The following is an 18,540-nucleotide window of genomic DNA, read 5'->3' on the forward strand; positions in this document are numbered from 1 at the left end:
TGTGTGATTAAGATCTAGAAAGTAGAGGAACATCCCATCAAGAAAAATAACTTCAGATTGCTTGTGAGATCTAATTTTAAACTATAGAAAGCTGTTTCAGTTCTGAATGTCTAGATATAATAATTGTGTATTATTACATTGTGTGATTACAATTGTGTATACAGAACAAATGAAGTGTCAAACCAGGAGAGTGGTCTTCAGGTTATCTTTGGTTGTAGATGTCAAAATTTCACCAGTAGCAAAATTAGGCAAAGCGAAGTTTGATTCTGCATTTCGTGTGACATTAATTTTAGAACAGGTTTTGAAAGACAGCTGTTCACAGCTAGTAGCAGATTTTCCACAAAATCATGACTTGCCTAGGGGAATTCTTACATTAATGAGATTTTCCAAGTCTCTTGATAACTGAGCATAAATCACCCCCATGCACCTCTTTTTCCAACTGTTGTGGTTTAACCTGGCAGACAGTTAAACACCACACATCCACTTGCTCATCCCTGCTCCACAGTGGGAGGAGGGAAATAATCGAGGGGGGGTGAAATAAATTTTGTGGGTTGAGATAAAGACATTTTAATAGGGCAGAAAAGGAAGGGAAAACATCAATAAAAATATTAGAATATACAGAACAAGTGACACACAATGCAATTGCTCACCAACTGCTGACTGATGCTCAGCCAGTTCCTGAGCAGCAGCCCAGCCCCCAGACACCTTTCCCCCTGGGTTTATAGGCTGAACATGAGACCATTTGGTGTGGAAGGTCTCTATAGCCAGGTTGGGTCAGTTATCATGGCTGGGTCTCTTCCCAGCTCCTTTTCCCCCCATCCTGCTCTCTGGTAGGGTGGAATTAGAAGCTGAAGAGTCTTTGACCACTGCTCAGCAACAGCTAAAACATCAGTGTGTTATCAGCATTATTCTCGTCCTGAATCCCAAACACAGCACTATACCAGATACTAAGAAAAAATGAAGTCTCCTCCTGCCCAAACCAGGGCATTTTTGCCGTGATAGGATAATGATAAAAAATCCATACCATGTATGGTAATAAATTGTCAGCAGTTGTAATCTTGTAAAAACTGTAGCACTCCAGAGTGTTAATGGCATTTCTGCATTTGCTCTTGACAGCCTAGTTTTGGTTTAAATCACAGGGGGAGGTTGATATATATCTAATGAACATATCTTACATGTTGATTATTCATATTTCCATAGAATGGAGAGACCATATTAAGCCATCAAGTTAAAGCATCCAGGGATGTTACACAATAGCAAGATGGAAAATTGTACTACCCTGTGTAAAAGGCCTTTGGCAAGTTTGTCTCTAGTTTCAGGACCAAAAATCTGTAACTATTTGATATTAGAGAATTGCTAGAAGTAGTTTTAAATAGTCTGTAGTCCCCAATGCACCATACCAATACATTTTCACAGAACTGTGCATGCTGTAGTGTTTGCTAAAGTGTATAGCTGAATAAAGGGACAGACACTGCAGTTAAGGAAGCAGGGCTGGGAATAGTTTTACACAATGAAGTCCAGCATGGCTCAGGGTGACTTGAACGTGATCTCATGGATTTGTCTCACACCATAGAGTAGTAGTGACTTCAGAGGAGCACATGCAGCCCTCAGTGTCAGGAGCTGTTAGATGACTGTTTTTATTAGCTTAAGAATACCCAGTCCCTGAGCTGTACCCAGTGCTCCTTATACAAAAGCATCTGCCTGGAATGAGTCACCAGATGAGGACAAAGGAGGTGAGGAGGCATTTGATACTGTATTTCCTTAAAAGTTAGAGATCAGGGAAATTTTCCTTCAGTATACTGTTTTAGGCTTGACTTCAGAAATCCATCACACATAGTTTATGTTTAGTCCTAGTGGACTAGAATAGCTGAAGAATGTTAATGCATGAAGGGAAGGGAAGAGGAGGAATATTCGAATTTACCTTTTCTAACTCTATATGCAAGAATTAAGCAACTTTTAGTGCTTCTACTCAGCTAACAGCATGAGTAAAATGGGATATACTTGTGAAATGAGTCTCATCTGCTCTTTGCCAGGAGGCAGTAATAGAAGATTTAATGGGTTCCTTTGGAACCATGCTATTACACAAGAGAAAGAAATTAAGATTCATTTAAAGCTAAGTGGCATGAACAAAACCAGCCCAAGTCAGATTCACTAAACGAGATGCAGATACTTGACAAGATGTTTCTAGTAGAGTCAGAGTGAAAAAAGCTCTGAATTTGTTTGAACAGTCTCTGTGTTTTCTCTTTTGAATTATTACAGTGTCTCTGTGAAAGAATAAAGCCAAGGTTAAGACTGTATCTTTAGGAGCCTAACTCCTCGTGCACAATTTTTCTGTCATAGAAGAGTTGCTATGAACTTGGTTTGGTTTGAATTATTACACTGTTTTCAAATTCTTGATTTCTCAGTATTATTAATTTCATATTTTAATAGATTTTTTAAAAATACTTTGTTCTTTTCATACACATGTGGGCTTTTCACCTCAGAAGATACCAAACTTGTATGCAGACAAAAAGAAATCCTCTGCTTTCCGTTAAACTCAACTTTATTTCAATTGTATGGGAAACAAGCCCATATGTATCCAAGAGTAATATTTGGGGTCCTTTTAGGACTGAGAAAACACATTCTTGCTATAAAGCTGAACTAAGGTCAGCAGCTTCACTAGTTCTGCAATACAAGGTGTCCTCATAGGTGAGAAAATAAATCCTGAGTGTAGTTTCTTTGCAACCATTTTTCATTTCAGTGTTTACTTTATAAGTAACATTACTAACTCTGTCCATATATATGCAAATTGTATAAGTAAAATAATATTTTTCTTAATTTATCAATTTTTTAAAATTTAATTGTGTCTTTTAAGTGTGAAGTACTGCTAAAAGTGAATAATGTCATAGCTAGAAATTTGACAGTTTGAAAAGAATATTAATTTTAACATTTATGTGGTTCTTTTTTGAAATGCTGATACACGGTACAGCTCTGATGTATAATGTCATGAGATACTGGAAAATATTTTTGTGTCACTCAGAAATTAATAATATCAGGGCAGAAGGAAAATTCATAAACTCAGAGTTTATCAGACTGTTTTGGTATTAATTTAGTGGTTCTTTCAATGTAAGCCGCCTAATTCTATTTAAACTTCAAACCAGAGAGTATTTTAATCTCAAATTCTTGATTTCTGTAACATAGTTGTTACAACTGTGACAAGCAACTTAAATAAACTTAATGGCAGAAGTGCTGTGGGTGAGCAGCCTGGCACGCTTCAGGAAAGGAATCAAATAGTGTTGTGAATTGTGTGTCAGTAGGCTTCTGCCTCTGAATACACGTGTTTGTTGTTTTTCTAAACGTTCTATAAATATTGTCCTGTCATTACAACAACACTGGTTCAGAAATGTGGCTGGACTAATGCCAAAAACAGATTTGATGTTTTGCTATGCACAAAAAAAAGTGGCATTTGGTGGGGAGAAAGCTAAAAAACTTGACAGATAACTGTGGTCTCTTTACTGCTGGAAATGGGAGACTTGGTCACCTTTAAAGTCTGGATACTCAGCCCACTATGAGACTTAGAAGGAAAGGGTAGTAAATCCCAGTTTAATGGGCAGCTCACTTTCTTTAGCTTCTGAAGAAGATTTTGCTAAGTATAAAAGAGTATAAATGTAATCAAAATTAAGAACAGGAAGCACATGAAAATTGAGTCATGATCTCCACATGTACTATATTAAGTGGAGAGTAACACTATTGTCAGCTCATTCATTTGAAATTTTACCCTCAAAGGCAAATAAAGACTATTAAATTATATAGCAGGTCACTTTTCCTTGCACATCTCTACTTAAAGAAAGCTGGATTTGGGTGTGTCTCCCTCTCAAGATTCTGAGCAGGTGGGCTGGGCTTCAACTGCTCTCCATGTTCCTTCTCCAATTTTCTTAGGCCCTGGATTAAATTTGTGGGTTATGTAGTAAGTAAATCAGTTTTAAATTAGTATGTCCAAGGCTTAATAGTTCCATGGTAAGACCATGATACTGCATATTTTGTGTATAAAAAGAGGGATGTGGACAAAATACCATTTGCTGAACAATGTGGTGGTTTCGTTGAGACTCACCAGCAGATTCAGTGCTTGATGCCCGTGGGTAATTCACATCTGAATGGGGCTTGCTTGTTCTACCTGCTGCATTTGAAGCAGCTTCTGAGTCCTCCTAAAATGATTCCTCTAACATTTACGTCTTCCTTTTGTTTACCTGTAGTAGTTAAGTGACATAGGTTCTCTATCCAAAGAGTTCCTGAGCTGTTTTGGAATTTTTTAGAACAGTATTTCAGAAAATTTCTGTTTCTTGTGTAGGGGACAAGCCCAAGAGTCATATCTGATCTACAGAAGTAATCACTCTCCTTAGCGACTATCAAACCCACAGTCAGAGTATTCTGATGGCAGAGAAAACGAATATGTGTGCATTCTGGTCACTATTTAAATGAATAATCATTAAAAATATAAAATAAATCAGGTAGAAATCAGACTTTGAGATTGCAGTGTCTTTAGGAACTGAATCACACAAATCTTTACCTTAAGAGAATTTTCAACAGCACCACTCCCTATCAATTAATTACCTTTAATGGGAAATTTACAACTAAGTTACTTGTTCAAGAGTGTTATTCTTTCCTCTTTGCATTTTTCAAATTGCTGGGTAAGATTTTGAACAGAGAAAGGGAATTGTGGGCAACCGAGTCTTTTGATTTGTATGGAATTTCCCCTAGTCATTTTGTTCTGCAGGGAGTCACAGCTGTGATATTCAAGAGTTTATGGTCTTGAAAGTTGCCAGGATGAAATTCTGCATAAAGTATTAAGAGAGCAAGTTTTTAAGAGGAATATATATGATTTATTTATTTACTGTCTTTAGGAGAATGGTATTTTTTAGCCTAGAACCTAATCATAAATTGTGTAGTTGAGTGAGTGTACAAGAATAAAAATACATATAGTAACTTCTTTTTACTTCTGCTACAGTAAAATGTAGTATTTAATGTATATGAAAAGTTAAAATTACCTACCTTCTGTCAGTGCACTGGTAGTGCTCTAAACCTGACTTTTACTATAAATTAGGATTACAGTTTAATGAGATGCTTGCCAAGAGATAAAACATTATTTAGTATATGCATTACAGATGTGCTTTTATTTAATTTTTACTTCACCCCAAAAGAAACACAGTTATTGTATCTCATCAGAGTGCAATTTAAATACCCTTTTCCCCTCAACTTTGTTGCTGATTATAAGTAAAAATGGACTGGCATCTCTTTTAAAACCAAGAATACAAAAGGTTGACAGTTTAGCTTTCTGACAGACAGTTTTTGCTTATGTGGAAAATATTGTTGTGTGCAGAGGGTTTGATTGGCTGAGATAATATGTCTTTTCATACAATCCAAACACCAGACACAATAAAGGCAAACAGGCATTTGTTGAGATTGTTGAATGAATCTTTAAATTTAATTGTGACTATCTTAACATTTAAGGAAATTATTTAAGGCCTCATTTTTTGTTAATTGCAGTGAACACAAGTGGTTTAGTAGGTGAACTTCCAGAAAAATATATCCATATCGAATTATGGATCCTGGTCTATACAAAAAGTTCTGGTGTCTGTAAGGAATTAAACAACTGGAAGCATAAATTTACCATCATCAAGTCCAATGCTTTTCTAACTCCTCCTTCAGCCTCTCGTCTTTTCTCACACCTGAATTCATACATGCAGTTTGTCTGACCCGGTTTGTCAGTCAGCCCAAGCCGGGTGGCTGTGGGACCAGCCAGGTTTCCACGTCTTCCCCCTGCTGAGGCTGTAAGCCACGCAGGGCTTTTGTCTCTTTGCCAGCTGGCAAGCTGAACAAGTGGCTTTGTAAGCCAAACCATGCACAGCCCGGGATTACACTGGTGTGCGACGTGGGATTTACCTGATCCCTCTGTGTAGGCGAGTTATATCCATGTCGTGATTCTCCGTATTTTGTGTGCCACATCCTTCCGTTTCCTGAGTAATGCTGTCCTAATGTAGTCTGTAATGTTTGGAATAATGGTGTGCTTGTCAGGGAGTGCCTGTTACAGGTTATCAGCATAGGAAATGTGGCTTGAACTCCTACAGTGTATCTTTTCCGTGAAGCCCTCTGCAGGGTATCTTAGGTTTAGAGAGAAAATTATTACTCTTATTGTTGGTGATTGATTGATTGATTGATTGATTATCCTCTGGTGTGTTATCCCCCTGTATATGTGTACAAAATGTAGAGTTTTAAGCAAGAAAAGGGAAATTATGAATTAGACTGTCTGAGCTTGCTCACTGAAGAGATAGAATGCTAATAAGGAGTTTGTGGGACAGTGTCAATAATATGATGTCATATACTCTGTGAGCATTTTAATATTAAACCAAAGTACTGTATTTATTTATTAGACTAGATTGACTAAGTTAATTGTCTTCAGAATATACATAGGTTCAAAGAGAAGTATACTAAGTTTTACTTTTGTTGGAAATGTCTCCAATATATGACAGACAGTTAGAAATTTTGCAGGATTGCCAAGCAACTCTGAGCAAGTATATTGGTGTTATTTGTATAACAAACAACTCAAAGGAAAAGCAGCTGAAGTAAAAAAAGATCTAAGACTTAAACTTTTAGATGAGTAAACCTCAGTTATTCTAATTGAACTTTTGCCAGCTGATAACAACCTGTACTTCTTGACAGGTACAAAATATATGGGGTTATTTATGACTGCAAAAATACCTACAGAAATTGAGACTCCTAGCTGACATTCAGACATTATAATACTTCTTTCACACACTTAAAAAGGCTTCTGAGCAGCTAATTAAAGCTATTAAAAAGAATAAAAGACACTGTGATGAATTAGAACCTAAGGGTAAAAACGAGGAAACTTCTCCAGGCATACACAACCTTGCCAAGTGTAATAAACTTCAAAAGCCAAGCTGAAAATCAAATAAATCCCATCTTTAGCCTCACAAAGGATGTTGCCAATATGCTTAGGTAAGAAGATAGAACATTCCAGGAACTGCAAGCCTTCTGGAAAAAATCCTGCCTTCTGTCCCTTTGTGATCACACAGTAGAAATCCAACTTAGTGTATGTACATATGTATGTGTACACGTGTATGTGTTACAGGAACCTGAGTAAAGAAAAACAGTCTTCAGCTTAAACAGGTTTTCCTTTAAAATGTTGCCAAAGGCCCCAGTGAGAGCAGGGCAAGGGTAGAGTTGTCCTCTCATCTTGCATAAAGGGGTGTTACTATCAACCTGTTTCTATAAAACAAACATAATTATTTATAGATTAAATGTATGTGCTGAAAATGCTCTTTGCTGCTATGTCGGAAAAATGCTTTCAGTATTGTTTGTGATTTTAAGGAAAAAGCCCAAACTAATGAAAAGGTCTGCTGCTTTATCTAATGGAAGTGTCTTGCTGGTTGCAAAGGTAGCTTTGAGGCACACCTGGACTTCACAGGTGCAGTAACTGAAGACCAGGGAGGGAGGGAAATATGAGACTAAATAGGTGTACTGTTTCCAGAATTAAAAGTGCAAAGCTTATCAGTTGTGGTCACTTTTCCATTAATCTTTATCTAAATTTTAATGAAATAGAAAAAACTCTTTTGAAATCGAGAAAGATATGTAGGCTTTTCCAGGAGTGGGTAAAAATAGTTGCAATCCCTGTTTAATGTGTTGTGTTCGTATAGTATTGTTTTCCTTTGGCTCTTACATAAAGGTAATTGATTATTCCTAATGACCGTGCTTAAAAGTAAAGGTGACTCTGAATTAGACAGAGAAGGCTCATCTTGATTAAACAGATTAAAAAGCATTTGACTATTTTCATGTGTTAGAACATAGAATCACCTCCTATTAAAGCCCATTGATCTCAGTAGCATAAGCGTAAGTAATTTGCTGGTTTGGCATCTCAGCGGGCCCTCAGTGGAACTGCTGCCTACATGCAAGGAATGCAAAGTTTGGCTTGCTGATGCCATTAAGGTAAAATCTATACTGGAAGATAGAGAGCAGTTTTTAGTAGCAAAAGGATTGTGAAATGGAGTTGGTAGATGTTATTAGGTACTTCTGAACTACCGAATGTTATTTACAGCTACAGTACACAATTTGATGAACTATTTAGGAGATACAGAATTCTGATACCTAGGTGAGAAAAATTTCCTGTGAAGCTAAATAGAGGATAATGTGCTATAATATTACAGCCATGTTTTTCACATAGGCTGACAATGTCTTGCCATGGCGATAGTGCTAGATGAATCTGTATTTGCTGTAAAATGGCCAAGATGCAAGCAGTAGTGCTTTATATTTTAACCAACATTAGGCAATTCCAGATTGACCCAAACAAAATTTATCTGGTGGGATTTTTTCAAATGGCAATATCTCCTTTCAGTGTCACTGCAGGACATTACAATGAGAAAAGCTTTCCGGAGTTCCACAATTCAAGACCAGCAGCTGTTTGACCGCAAAACTCTGCCAATTCCTTTGCAAGAAACTTACGACATTTGTGAACAGCCTCCTCCACTTAACATCCTCACCCCTTACAGGTCAGTAAAAAAATTAATTTTAAACAATTTCTAGCTTATTTTATGTAATAGAGAGGATATATCCAGGCACCTTGCTCACATTCAGTAGCACTTGAATATTTAAGGATCCAGACTAGAAAATTGTGAAGCTGCTTGAGGATTGAAAGCAGACATTATAAGCATTAAAATTTTGCTCCATTTTACTCAAATCTTAACTCAGTGTAACATGGTAGGAAAGTAATTTTTATTTTCTGTATTTGTTAAACCATATAATGTACTCGGATGTGAAGTGAAGAAATTAAACATGTAAGTGGGTAGAAAGAAGGAATCTTCAATGGAAATGAATGTTGTTTGCTGTCCCAGAGATTCAGTTTGAATCAACAGCTGAAGATGAGCAGCCACACAACTGTGCTCAATATTTTAACAGCAAGATTTGAGTTACTGGAGTGGGAGTTCTCTGATTTATGACATTTTTTTTGTCTGGAGCTTGTGTTAAAGTTGTCTTTCTAAAATTAGGACCTTGAATGCCAGGAAAGATAGTAAAAAGTGATAGTGCAGGAGGTCAATGATCATCTCTTTTGTGTTCCTCAGTGAAACATTTCAGGGTCTGAGATACTATATATTCCTTAATATGCCCTTGCTTTGTCTTAATGTTTGGATTCATGTCTTGGCAAATAAATAGTATGCCCTGTTTGTGTCACTGTATTTCAGGGATGATGGAAAAGAGGGTTTGAAGTTCTATACCAATCCTTCATATTTCTTTGATCTGTGGAAGGAAAAAATGTTGCAGGACACCGAGGACAAAAGAAAAGAAAAGAGGAAGCAGAAGGTACATACGTTAACTTTATATGGCTTCTCTTTGTTTTTTCCTAGAAAGGGTTTGCTTGCAGGTATGCTACTTTAATAGCAATCCAGACTTGCCAGTCATCTTTATTCAACTAAAGCTACTTGTATTCATTCAGTTCCATCAACTTTAACAATTAAATAATAATAATAATAGTAGTAGTAGTAGTAAAATAATAGAGGGACCTTAAGCTTTCATGCTGTCTTAATGTAACCAACTTTTGCCAAAATTTTTAAGTATTCTAGCAATCGCTTAGAAAGGAGGAATAGAGCAGGAATAAAGATTTTCACATAAAGAATTTCACTTAAACACTTACTTGTGAGACAAAATTTTTACAATCTTACAAGTGAAAAAGCTGGAATGACATTCTAATAGATATGTTTAAACTAGAAATAAATTAGTAGGAATAAAACACTTTGCTTATATTTCCTTAAAATTAAACAAGCACTTTTTCAAAAGGTAATGCTACTTTTTTGTTTGACCATTATTCTGAATGTTTCATACGTAGTAGAGAAAGTAAATATGAGTGTCAGATTCATAATTTGATTTCAGACTTAGAATAAAAAGCTACTTAAACAGGTATTTTTCTCTATATTATTCAGTTATTTATCCACTAGACTCACATTTCTGGCTCTTACAAGTCTTTCTGTTCTACAGATTATGTTTAGCCTGAAAGCGAATTTTTCTTGCATTTGAAATGGGATGGTTTTTCATAATTTTGTGGCTGATGTTTATATGCAAGTAATTAAAAAACACTGTCTCAGTTGTCAGTTTTGTTTGCACAACTCTCCTACAGCAGAAAAATCTAGATCGCCCTCATGAACCAGAGAAAGTGCCAAGGGCACCTCATGACAGACGGAGAGAGTGGCAGAAGTTAGCCCAAGGTCCAGAGCTCGCAGAAGATGATGCTAACCTCTTACATAAGCACATTGAAGTTGCTAATGGCCCAGCTTCACATTTTGAATCAAGGTTCCTTTTTGCTTTTTTTTTCTATCCTTTATGAAGTGTATTTGTACTGTGTAGTGAACACACATGAGAGATGGTCAATGATGAGATGCTACTGCCCCCCTTGAAAGGCACTGGAAATCGCTGATTTAGCTTAATCAAAACTCCATTTTACAATTCCTAGTATGTCCTTAAAGGAGTAAGTTACTAGGTTGTTATTTTTAAGGGTAGCATGCATCCTCATTGTATCATTGAGGATGTGTTGTCCTCTGCAGCTTGATGGAGGTGTAGATGCCACTGCTGGAAGCTTGCACCCAGGTGTGTCACTACATTCCAGTCCTGACCTACAAAATCCCCATTATTCCAGCCTCTTGATTTTTCTTAAGCAGACACTGCCAAGAATATATCGTGTGTGTGTGATGTGAACAAACGTCCACTTGGAACTCAAATGAGAATGCTGAGCTTCTCTTTACTCTTGAACAAATCCATTATTTGATTGACATTTCTGGTTATAACCTATTACAAAATCCAACCTGTTGAATTCTCATTTCACAGTACTTATTTGCTGGTGGCTAAAAGTAGCATTTCACATGGTAAACACCTGCTGTGCTTATGCTTCTAGTCTTGGTGCAAAATCAAGTCCGTTTTACCAGCCAAGAAACATCTGATAGCAAAGAGGGCTGACAAGTATGTTAGGACATTTGGGGATATATTTTTGGTTTGAGGGTTTTGGGTGTTTTATTTTGTTGTTGTTTTGGTTTTTTGGTTGTTTTTTTTTAATTAAAAAGTATTCATTGTCCTCCTAAAAACTGGTTAATTTTTTCCCCTATCTGTGGTCAAAAGCACACCATAAGAGAGTATTTTGTTTAGTTTTGTAAGGCCTTCAAACAAGCTCAGTAGTGATGGTGAGTAATTGTGACACCTCTACAAGAGAATGTTTGCTGCCTGAAAAGTAGAAAAACCTGCTTGTAGAAAACTTAGCTCAATTCAGAATGTGAAAATGCTCTCAGTGCGTTTCACTCAGTGGGGTACAAGTTAAGTTTTGGTGATTAGCATTTTTCTAGGAACAGCTTTATAGTATCTCTGTAAACTGCTGTGTCAAGTCACTGGCAGAAGCATCTGCTTTCCTGCCGTCCTTTTGTTGTGTTGTATGTTGGGTTCCACTTCAGACATGCTTGTTTTATATTCAGGACCCTGGCCTAAACCTTGATTATCTCAGTACTAGTAATGCTATTATTAATAATGCTGAAGTGCTTGGGAGCACTGCAAGTGGAGAACATGTTGTTCAGATGCAGAACAGCACCATGCTTTGGAATAAATGAGGAAGATTTTCACCCCTGAAGAATTTAATAGGCTTAGATACTACAGTGGTGGCAGTATGTGGAAATGTAGAACGTTGCTCTACTTGTAGGAAAGTGTTCTACAAACACTTTTGCTCTGAACTTTATAGAGAGTTTTTAAAATAAAAATATGTAATTGAATAGTTAATTAAAATTTACTAACTGATCAGGTCCTTGAGTTGTGTCTAAAGTTGTCATTAACAAATTGAATCACTTTTATTTACTGCAACTACTCAATAATAGATATTGATTGAGTCCTATGTCTATTAAAGCAGAGAGTCCTCTATCTATTGGAATAAAGATCCTCTGACAGAAGTTCAGATAAATTATTCAGTTGTAAATTCTACCATTCTAACATCGATGGATGTTTCATGAATGTTATAAAAGAAGAGTAGTTCTGATCATATCGCTGTGTTTATTTAACTCAAAATAATGTGACTAATAAACACTAAGGTCACACACGTACTGTAGAAACTATCTGAGATACCTGTCAAAATCAAACCCTTGAGCTGCTAGAAGTAATAACAGGGAAAGTGGGATAAATTATTGAAAAGCCACACTGTATAATATGCAGCAATAGTGGAGAGAAGACGCTTGCATTCAGAAGTCAGACTGAAATATGGAACAGTAACTGAGGGCTCTAATACTCACTCCTACTGAAGGTGGAGTTGGATCATTTCTCCCTGTTTTTCTACAGATCCCAAGCGTACGTGGAGCACATTGATGGATCGTACTCCCTTTCTGCGCTGCCCTACAGCCAGATGTCCGAGCTGCTGAGCAGAGCCGAGGAGCGTGTGCTGGTCCGGCCCCACGAGCCGCCGCCGCCGCCGCCCATGCACGGAACCGCCGAAGTGAAGCCGGTGCCTCCCTGCGTCAGGTACCCGCCAGGAAAACCTGCAGACCCACTGCGGCCCCTTTAGTCTTCTGCCACCCCACTAACAGCTGTCAGCATGATTTCTGTGCTGCCCAGAAATCCCAGGGGCTGTGGCAGCGCACAGCCCCAGCACGGCTGCGGGAACAGGGCCACCAGGAGCTGGATGGGAAGGCTGGCATCTAAATCCCATAGAGTGCTCTGGTGGAGACAGGTCTCACTTGCCGTTCTTACTGTGACCGTGCTGCCTTCTGAGTTACGTGGCAAGACAAATAACTGTATGGAAAATGTTTCTGTGAAAGATGTTAGCATCTCAGGATGGAGCTTTGGAGCTCTGGAAATTTGTGCAACTGAGCTGTGTTTCAGCCTACACGAAAAGAAGAATATATTACAGTAAGACAGTCAGCTGTCAAAACTATGTATTTGTCACATTTGCTAAATTGCAAGTGCTTCCCTCTCCCAAAGTGTTTTTATTTTCTATTTCTTTGTACCTTTTCAGAAGTGAATACATACATAGAATATTTTCTAGAGGTGAAAACTTCTTTGTCAGTCTCCCATTTTTTTAATGACAAAAGTCATATTTTATGGTAAGGTACATACGACTTAGAATAGAGGACAGTTAATTCAGATGGGGTTATTACATCAGCAAGACGTTAGTCTCTTGAAAGGAGTGATTTTTACTGCTTAGGAGATCATACACATATATGCATGACTCTTCAGATTAAGTTACCAGAGCAGTTTAAAGAAATTCTCTAGTGGTCTTTCAGGAAAATAAGTTTACTGTTTTCTCTTTTTTTTCAGTTCACCTATTCATTGTCCTGTAATGAGTATCTAGCATATAACTGTACCTCTCTGTACGTAGTAGTGATGACCTTTGATATTAATCTCACTCATTTTGTCATCACACCTTAAATATATATTTCAAATTAACTTGTCCTAATTGTTTTCTTTGTTTTTAAAGTTCTGTGAATCAAAACAGTTAATCTCTAGTTGCCTGACTTGAGAAAAAGAATTTGGATTTCCTTAGGGACAGCAGGGAAGAATTGTATTAGTATAGGAAACCTTTGATAAAGATGCAGGTATTTTGTGTAAGAACATAAATTTGGTTAATAGCTGAATTTGAGCAGAGGTCTTTTGGAAACCTGATGCGTGCTCCATACTGAAAATTAGACTTCCTTGTTTATGAGGTATGGACAAACACCCTGAAATCATCATAGTACATAATGCTCTTTAATGCCCAGGTTTCAATGTTCTTAAGCTACAGAAGTGAATCTATAACTTTTTTTTCCACTCTCTAGCTCTAATAACTTTGTTCTGTTATTGGATGTTGCAGTTCTACTCCTGGCTTGGTAGAAAATCGTCCTCAGTCACCAGCAACAGGCAGAACACCGGTGTTTGTGAGCCCCACTCCTCCTCCTCCACCACCACCACCTCTCCCATCTGCTTTGTCGACTTCATCGTTAAGAGCTGCAATGACTTCCACCCCTCCGCCCCCAGTCCCACCCCCACCGCCCCCTCCCACAGCTGCTCTGCAGGCCCCAGCTGTGCCACCTCCACCAGCTCCTCTCCAGATAGCTCCTGGAGTTCTGCATCCAGCTCCACCTCCAGTTGCTCCTCCCCTCGCACAGCCCTCTCCCCCTGTCACTAGAGCTGCCCAGGTGTGTGAAGCTGTACCTGTTCACCCAGTTCCTCCACAAGCTGAAGTACAGGGACTTCCTCCACCACCCCCACCTCCTCCCCTGCCACCTCCTGGCATTCGACCCTCCTCCCCTGTCACAGTTGCAAACCTTTCTCACGCTCCTCCTGTTCTGCACCCTCCTCCCACAACCATTGTCCCCGGCCCTCACGCACCCATAATGCCTCCATCTCCACCATCCCAAGTGATTCCTGCTCCTGAGCCCAAACGTCATCCTTCGACTCTCCCTGTGATCAGTGATGCTAGAAGCGTTCTGCTGGAAGCCATACGGAAAGGTAACATTGGCTATTAAGCAGCTAAAAGAACAATCTCAGAAACCTGCTAAATACACGTGACCTTTGAGAGATGGAATATTTCACATGTGTAAGAAGTTAGAGGAATGCATCTTAGGTCTGTTTCTGTTTTCTATCCTCTACAGTGTATGCATTGACAAGTTTTTTTTCAATTGTAATTGCACTTATCAGATGTTTAGTTTGGATGGCAAAACTGGTTCTCTGTGGAAGTTAGATTACAGAAAAAAGTACATGTGTTTGTAGATGATCTGTGGAGATTATCTTTCCATTTCTGTTTACCTGCAAATGTAGCTATTTCTGATCATCTACAGATTCTGTAGAAGACAAAAACATTGGTTTTCACAAACTGTTAGATAAAAGCAAAACAGATCAATTGGCATTGGAATTTTGATCATCTGTCACTGTATTACAACAAGATACAAGTGATGTTCAAAAATCATTGCTGAAGACTTCAAGCTATTAAGTATCTGATCTGGACACAGCGCAGCAGTGGAGCAGCCCTTGCATTGCAAGGTGCCCATGGCAGAGTGCAAGGGAAGGGCAGAGCTGCAGGGCAATGTTTTCTTGATGATCTCATGAGGAGCTGGGTGTACCATAAGCTGTACCTTTCTGCTTATGATGCCCATGGCCAGGAAAATCCCTGCTGCACTGTGTGTGCTGCTGTTTGACAGCGGGGTGTCTTTCAGTAATTAAGATCTCTCAAATATTTCAAGTCCTACATTCTTCTTCTCTTCCCATGCACATGCAGCAAAGCACAGAATCTGTATGGTACTGTAATATCAACAGATAGACTATAGCACTAATTTGAAATATTCTTGCGTGTCTCTATGCACATGAATTGATAACATCATTAAAGTCTAAAGAAATGCGGACAGTAGTTGAGGACAACAGGGGTGCGTGAACATGTGTAGAGAATGTCAGCAAAAATGAGAAAATAGAGCCTGCTGGTATAACCAGCAGGTCATTGCTGAAAACACTTTTGACCGAGTCATGCCCAAGAAACAAAGGCTCATGTTACCACAGCTTTGATCTCCAAGTAATACTTCATCCCAAACCAAATCATTACACGATAAAAAACAGGGTTACAAGAGGTCCTGTCTTGTTAGCATACTCAGATAGCTATAAGCTTTCATTGGAATTAAGAATAGAGAGTCTAGAAAACGTTTGGAAATGCAAATAGCAAAACGGCTTAATCACTTACAGTGGTACTAAAAATGTATTTGAATGGGAAATCAGAACCAGGATATTACAGCAGAAAGACTCAAGATCTTGTCTGCCACTGCAATTTGACACTCTGCTCTTTAAAAGCTTTGACAAAATTTCTACCTGAGCAGGACAGCATCTTGTGTCTTTGTTTTTGCTTGCAAAGCATTTTGTGAATCATGAGCTAAATACATTTAGGCTGGTGAAGGAGGCGAGTGACATGTTTGTGATCTGATTCTGCAGGTATTCAGCTCCGCAAAGTGGAAGAGCAGCGGGAACAAGAAGCTAAGCACGAGCGCATTGAGAATGATGTTGCCACTATCCTCTCCCGTCGCATTGCTGTGGAATACAGTGATTCAGAAGATGATTCAGAATTTGATGAAGTAGATTGGCTAGAGTAAAACTATTACATTGCTGTACACTGCAAAATCGAATGCTAATGTCCATTGTGGTGCTTGTTCTTTGAAAGTTTGATGGTCATTTCTAGTGTTTTTTGTATTCTTTTCTTAACATAATTAATCCATGTTTTTCTACTTTTCAGTTTACAAAGAGCTCCTAGTGCATCTTCAAAACTAAATGTTTTACAGTGGCTTTTCTTACACATCTCTTTTGAGAGAACATACTTTGTTCCAATAGACCACTAAGTATTAAGCATGGGCAGCTGTTGGTAGAGTAGCAGTTTCAATTTTTTGGCATATCTTAACTGTGCACTTTGTGAATTTTAAGTTGATGAAGGCAACTGAGATTGACATTCCAAGGGCAGCTGTATGTACTAATGAGCCTTATTCCACTTCTGATAGTGTTTTAAAACATTAAACCTAGCTATCAAAATATCACTGCCTCGATCACACCTGTACACTAAAAGTACATATAGTTAGCAGCACTGAACACACTGAAAAGCAAATGGATCTTCGGGGGGGGGGTTTATTATTGTTTTATTGTTGTTTTTAAATAATTATGGCCTTATTTGAATGTTTAGAGATTCCCCTTCCCTTCTTCCCTCCCAGGTACATATTGTGTGGTACTATTTTTGCCTGCATAATAAAAGTTTAAAGTCTTTTTTTTTTTCCTTGTGAGATCTTTTGACCTAAACATGCTGTGTAACTTATGTAACTGTTAAAATAACAGTTTGATTTAATAAATGGTTCATTTTAAATGTTTCTGAGTGTTGCTCTTTCAATGAAGCCTGCTTTTCACTGGTATACGTGAGAGATCCTTGGATTTCAGGTATTTAATTTGTGGTGTACAAACGTACAGTAAATATTTTGCACCTGATCTAACAAGAGACTATCACTAAATGATATCTATATGCACATCTACTGGGAAAAAAAAGCCCAGCTGAAATCATATCATGATCTTAGCTTAAAAAAATACAAATACAGAATTGGGAACTTGTGGCTAATTTGCTTTAGGGTTGTTTTCTTAAAAAAAAAAATGTACTTTACCATCAGTGTATCTTGAGGAGATGCAGCAGTTAAAATCATGGTTGATGAAAGATAACTTCTTAAAGTGCTATCTGGCAGTGTAGTGCATGTTTTGCACAGCTTTTGTGTTTCTCTTCCCTGGAATAACTCCTTCAAGTCTGAGCACATAGTCAAAAGCCTGTTGAGAAGGGAAGCATGAGAGTGCAAGAGCTCTCTTATCCTGTGATCACGTTCCTGGAAGATGGAATACTATATAGAGGAAAATAAGTCTTGGAAGTCAAAATGAGATTTCTAAAAGTGGAGTATTAAATGTTCTGTGTGTTACAAACCAGTTTGCAGGGACATGTGGTTGTTAGCCTTCTCTTGGAACTAGGCAAAACTCCTGAGGTGTAGACTGGGGTAGGAATAGAGTACAGCAACCCTTGCAGCTTCACTGTCACCATCTCAGCTTCGGCTGTAAATTTGCACAAGACCTGCTCTACTCAAGACTTTTTCAACTGCAACAGTAGCACCTTTATTGGTTTTGCGGAAGAAAAGATATTGTCACAATTTGTGAATCTGCATCATTGCAACTACTGCTGCAGATCTCTGTGCCCTGTTCTCTCTGATAGTTGCTTCACAGTAACACCATCTGTTTTGTTCTGTTGTTCTCCTTCAGACTTCCGAAGTGCGTGTCCTTAACCCCTCATTGTAATGGTAAAGAAAGGATGTCAGAGGCACTGCTGCATGAATATTTAATGGTGTTTCCTTGGATCTCAGTAATCCTAACTCACCAAACGTAACTAACTTGTCCAGGAACTAAATGTGAAATCTTATTGATGCAGCTGTAAAGAGTTGAGGTCATAAAGCAAAGTGTGTGTTGTATGCAGCTGTAGCTCCCCTTTAACCAGGAACCCAGATCTGCACTCCAGACAGCTGAAAGAAGAGCTTGTCCCTGAATTTCATCTGTAATTAGTTCTGCCATTCACAAAATTACATTTCATCTGATATTTATACCTGTTCCTTGCTCAATTCTCTATAAACTCCTGATTTTTCTGGTGGACATTACAGAAGGCATATCATTTAAATGAAGCAGCAGCATTTCTGTACCCAGGCTGTAACTGTTCAAATTAGAGCATCTCACCATCATGCCTTCATTGGTGGGTGTATTCTGAGCGTGTCCAGGAACTGTGAACTGGATATAACTTACATAAAGTAAAGAAAAAAGGAAGAAATTAAAGCAAAAAACTGCCCTTATATAACTGCAGCTATCACACAGCAGACTTGAAGGTATAAAAAAAACATCGTTATGACATATGGTTGTTATTGACCTGTTTTGCTGTCCTGCTGATTAATAATATCCCTTCCGAGCTGGTACACAGGGCAGACAAAGCACTTATTTAATATGACACAGTCACACAAAATA

At 38.2% G+C, this 18,540-nt stretch overlaps 1 protein-coding gene across 4 annotated transcripts in view; it reads left to right on the forward strand.

Annotated features, from left to right (window-relative positions):
• The window catches only part of WASF1 (WASP family member 1), an 86,908-nt gene extending 70,037 nt beyond the window's left edge, over nucleotides 1–16,871 (forward strand). For 2 of the 4 annotated variants that reach the window (XM_014879293.2, XM_088161912.1), the window contains exons 4-9: nucleotides 8,387–8,540; nucleotides 9,231–9,348; nucleotides 10,160–10,332; nucleotides 12,346–12,525; nucleotides 13,853–14,490; nucleotides 15,955–16,871. In XM_014879293.2, the coding sequence (XP_014734779.2) occupies nucleotides 8,387–8,540; nucleotides 9,231–9,348; nucleotides 10,160–10,332; nucleotides 12,346–12,525; nucleotides 13,853–14,490; nucleotides 15,955–16,112 (1,421 nt within the window). In that variant the 3' untranslated portion in view covers nucleotides 16,113–16,871. The remainder of the gene's footprint in view (nucleotides 1–8,386; nucleotides 8,541–9,230; nucleotides 9,349–10,159; nucleotides 10,333–12,345; nucleotides 12,526–13,852; nucleotides 14,491–15,954) is intronic. The other 2 variants (XM_088161914.1, XM_088161913.1) reach the window with 1 other exon arrangement.
• The last annotated feature ends 1,669 nt before the right edge of the window (nucleotides 16,872–18,540 follow it).

Source organism: Sturnus vulgaris, chromosome 3 (genome assembly GCF_052056855.1).
Source record: "Sturnus vulgaris isolate bStuVul1 chromosome 3, bStuVul1.hap1, whole genome shotgun sequence".
Lineage (NCBI taxonomy): Eukaryota > Metazoa > Chordata > Aves > Passeriformes > Sturnidae > Sturnus > Sturnus vulgaris.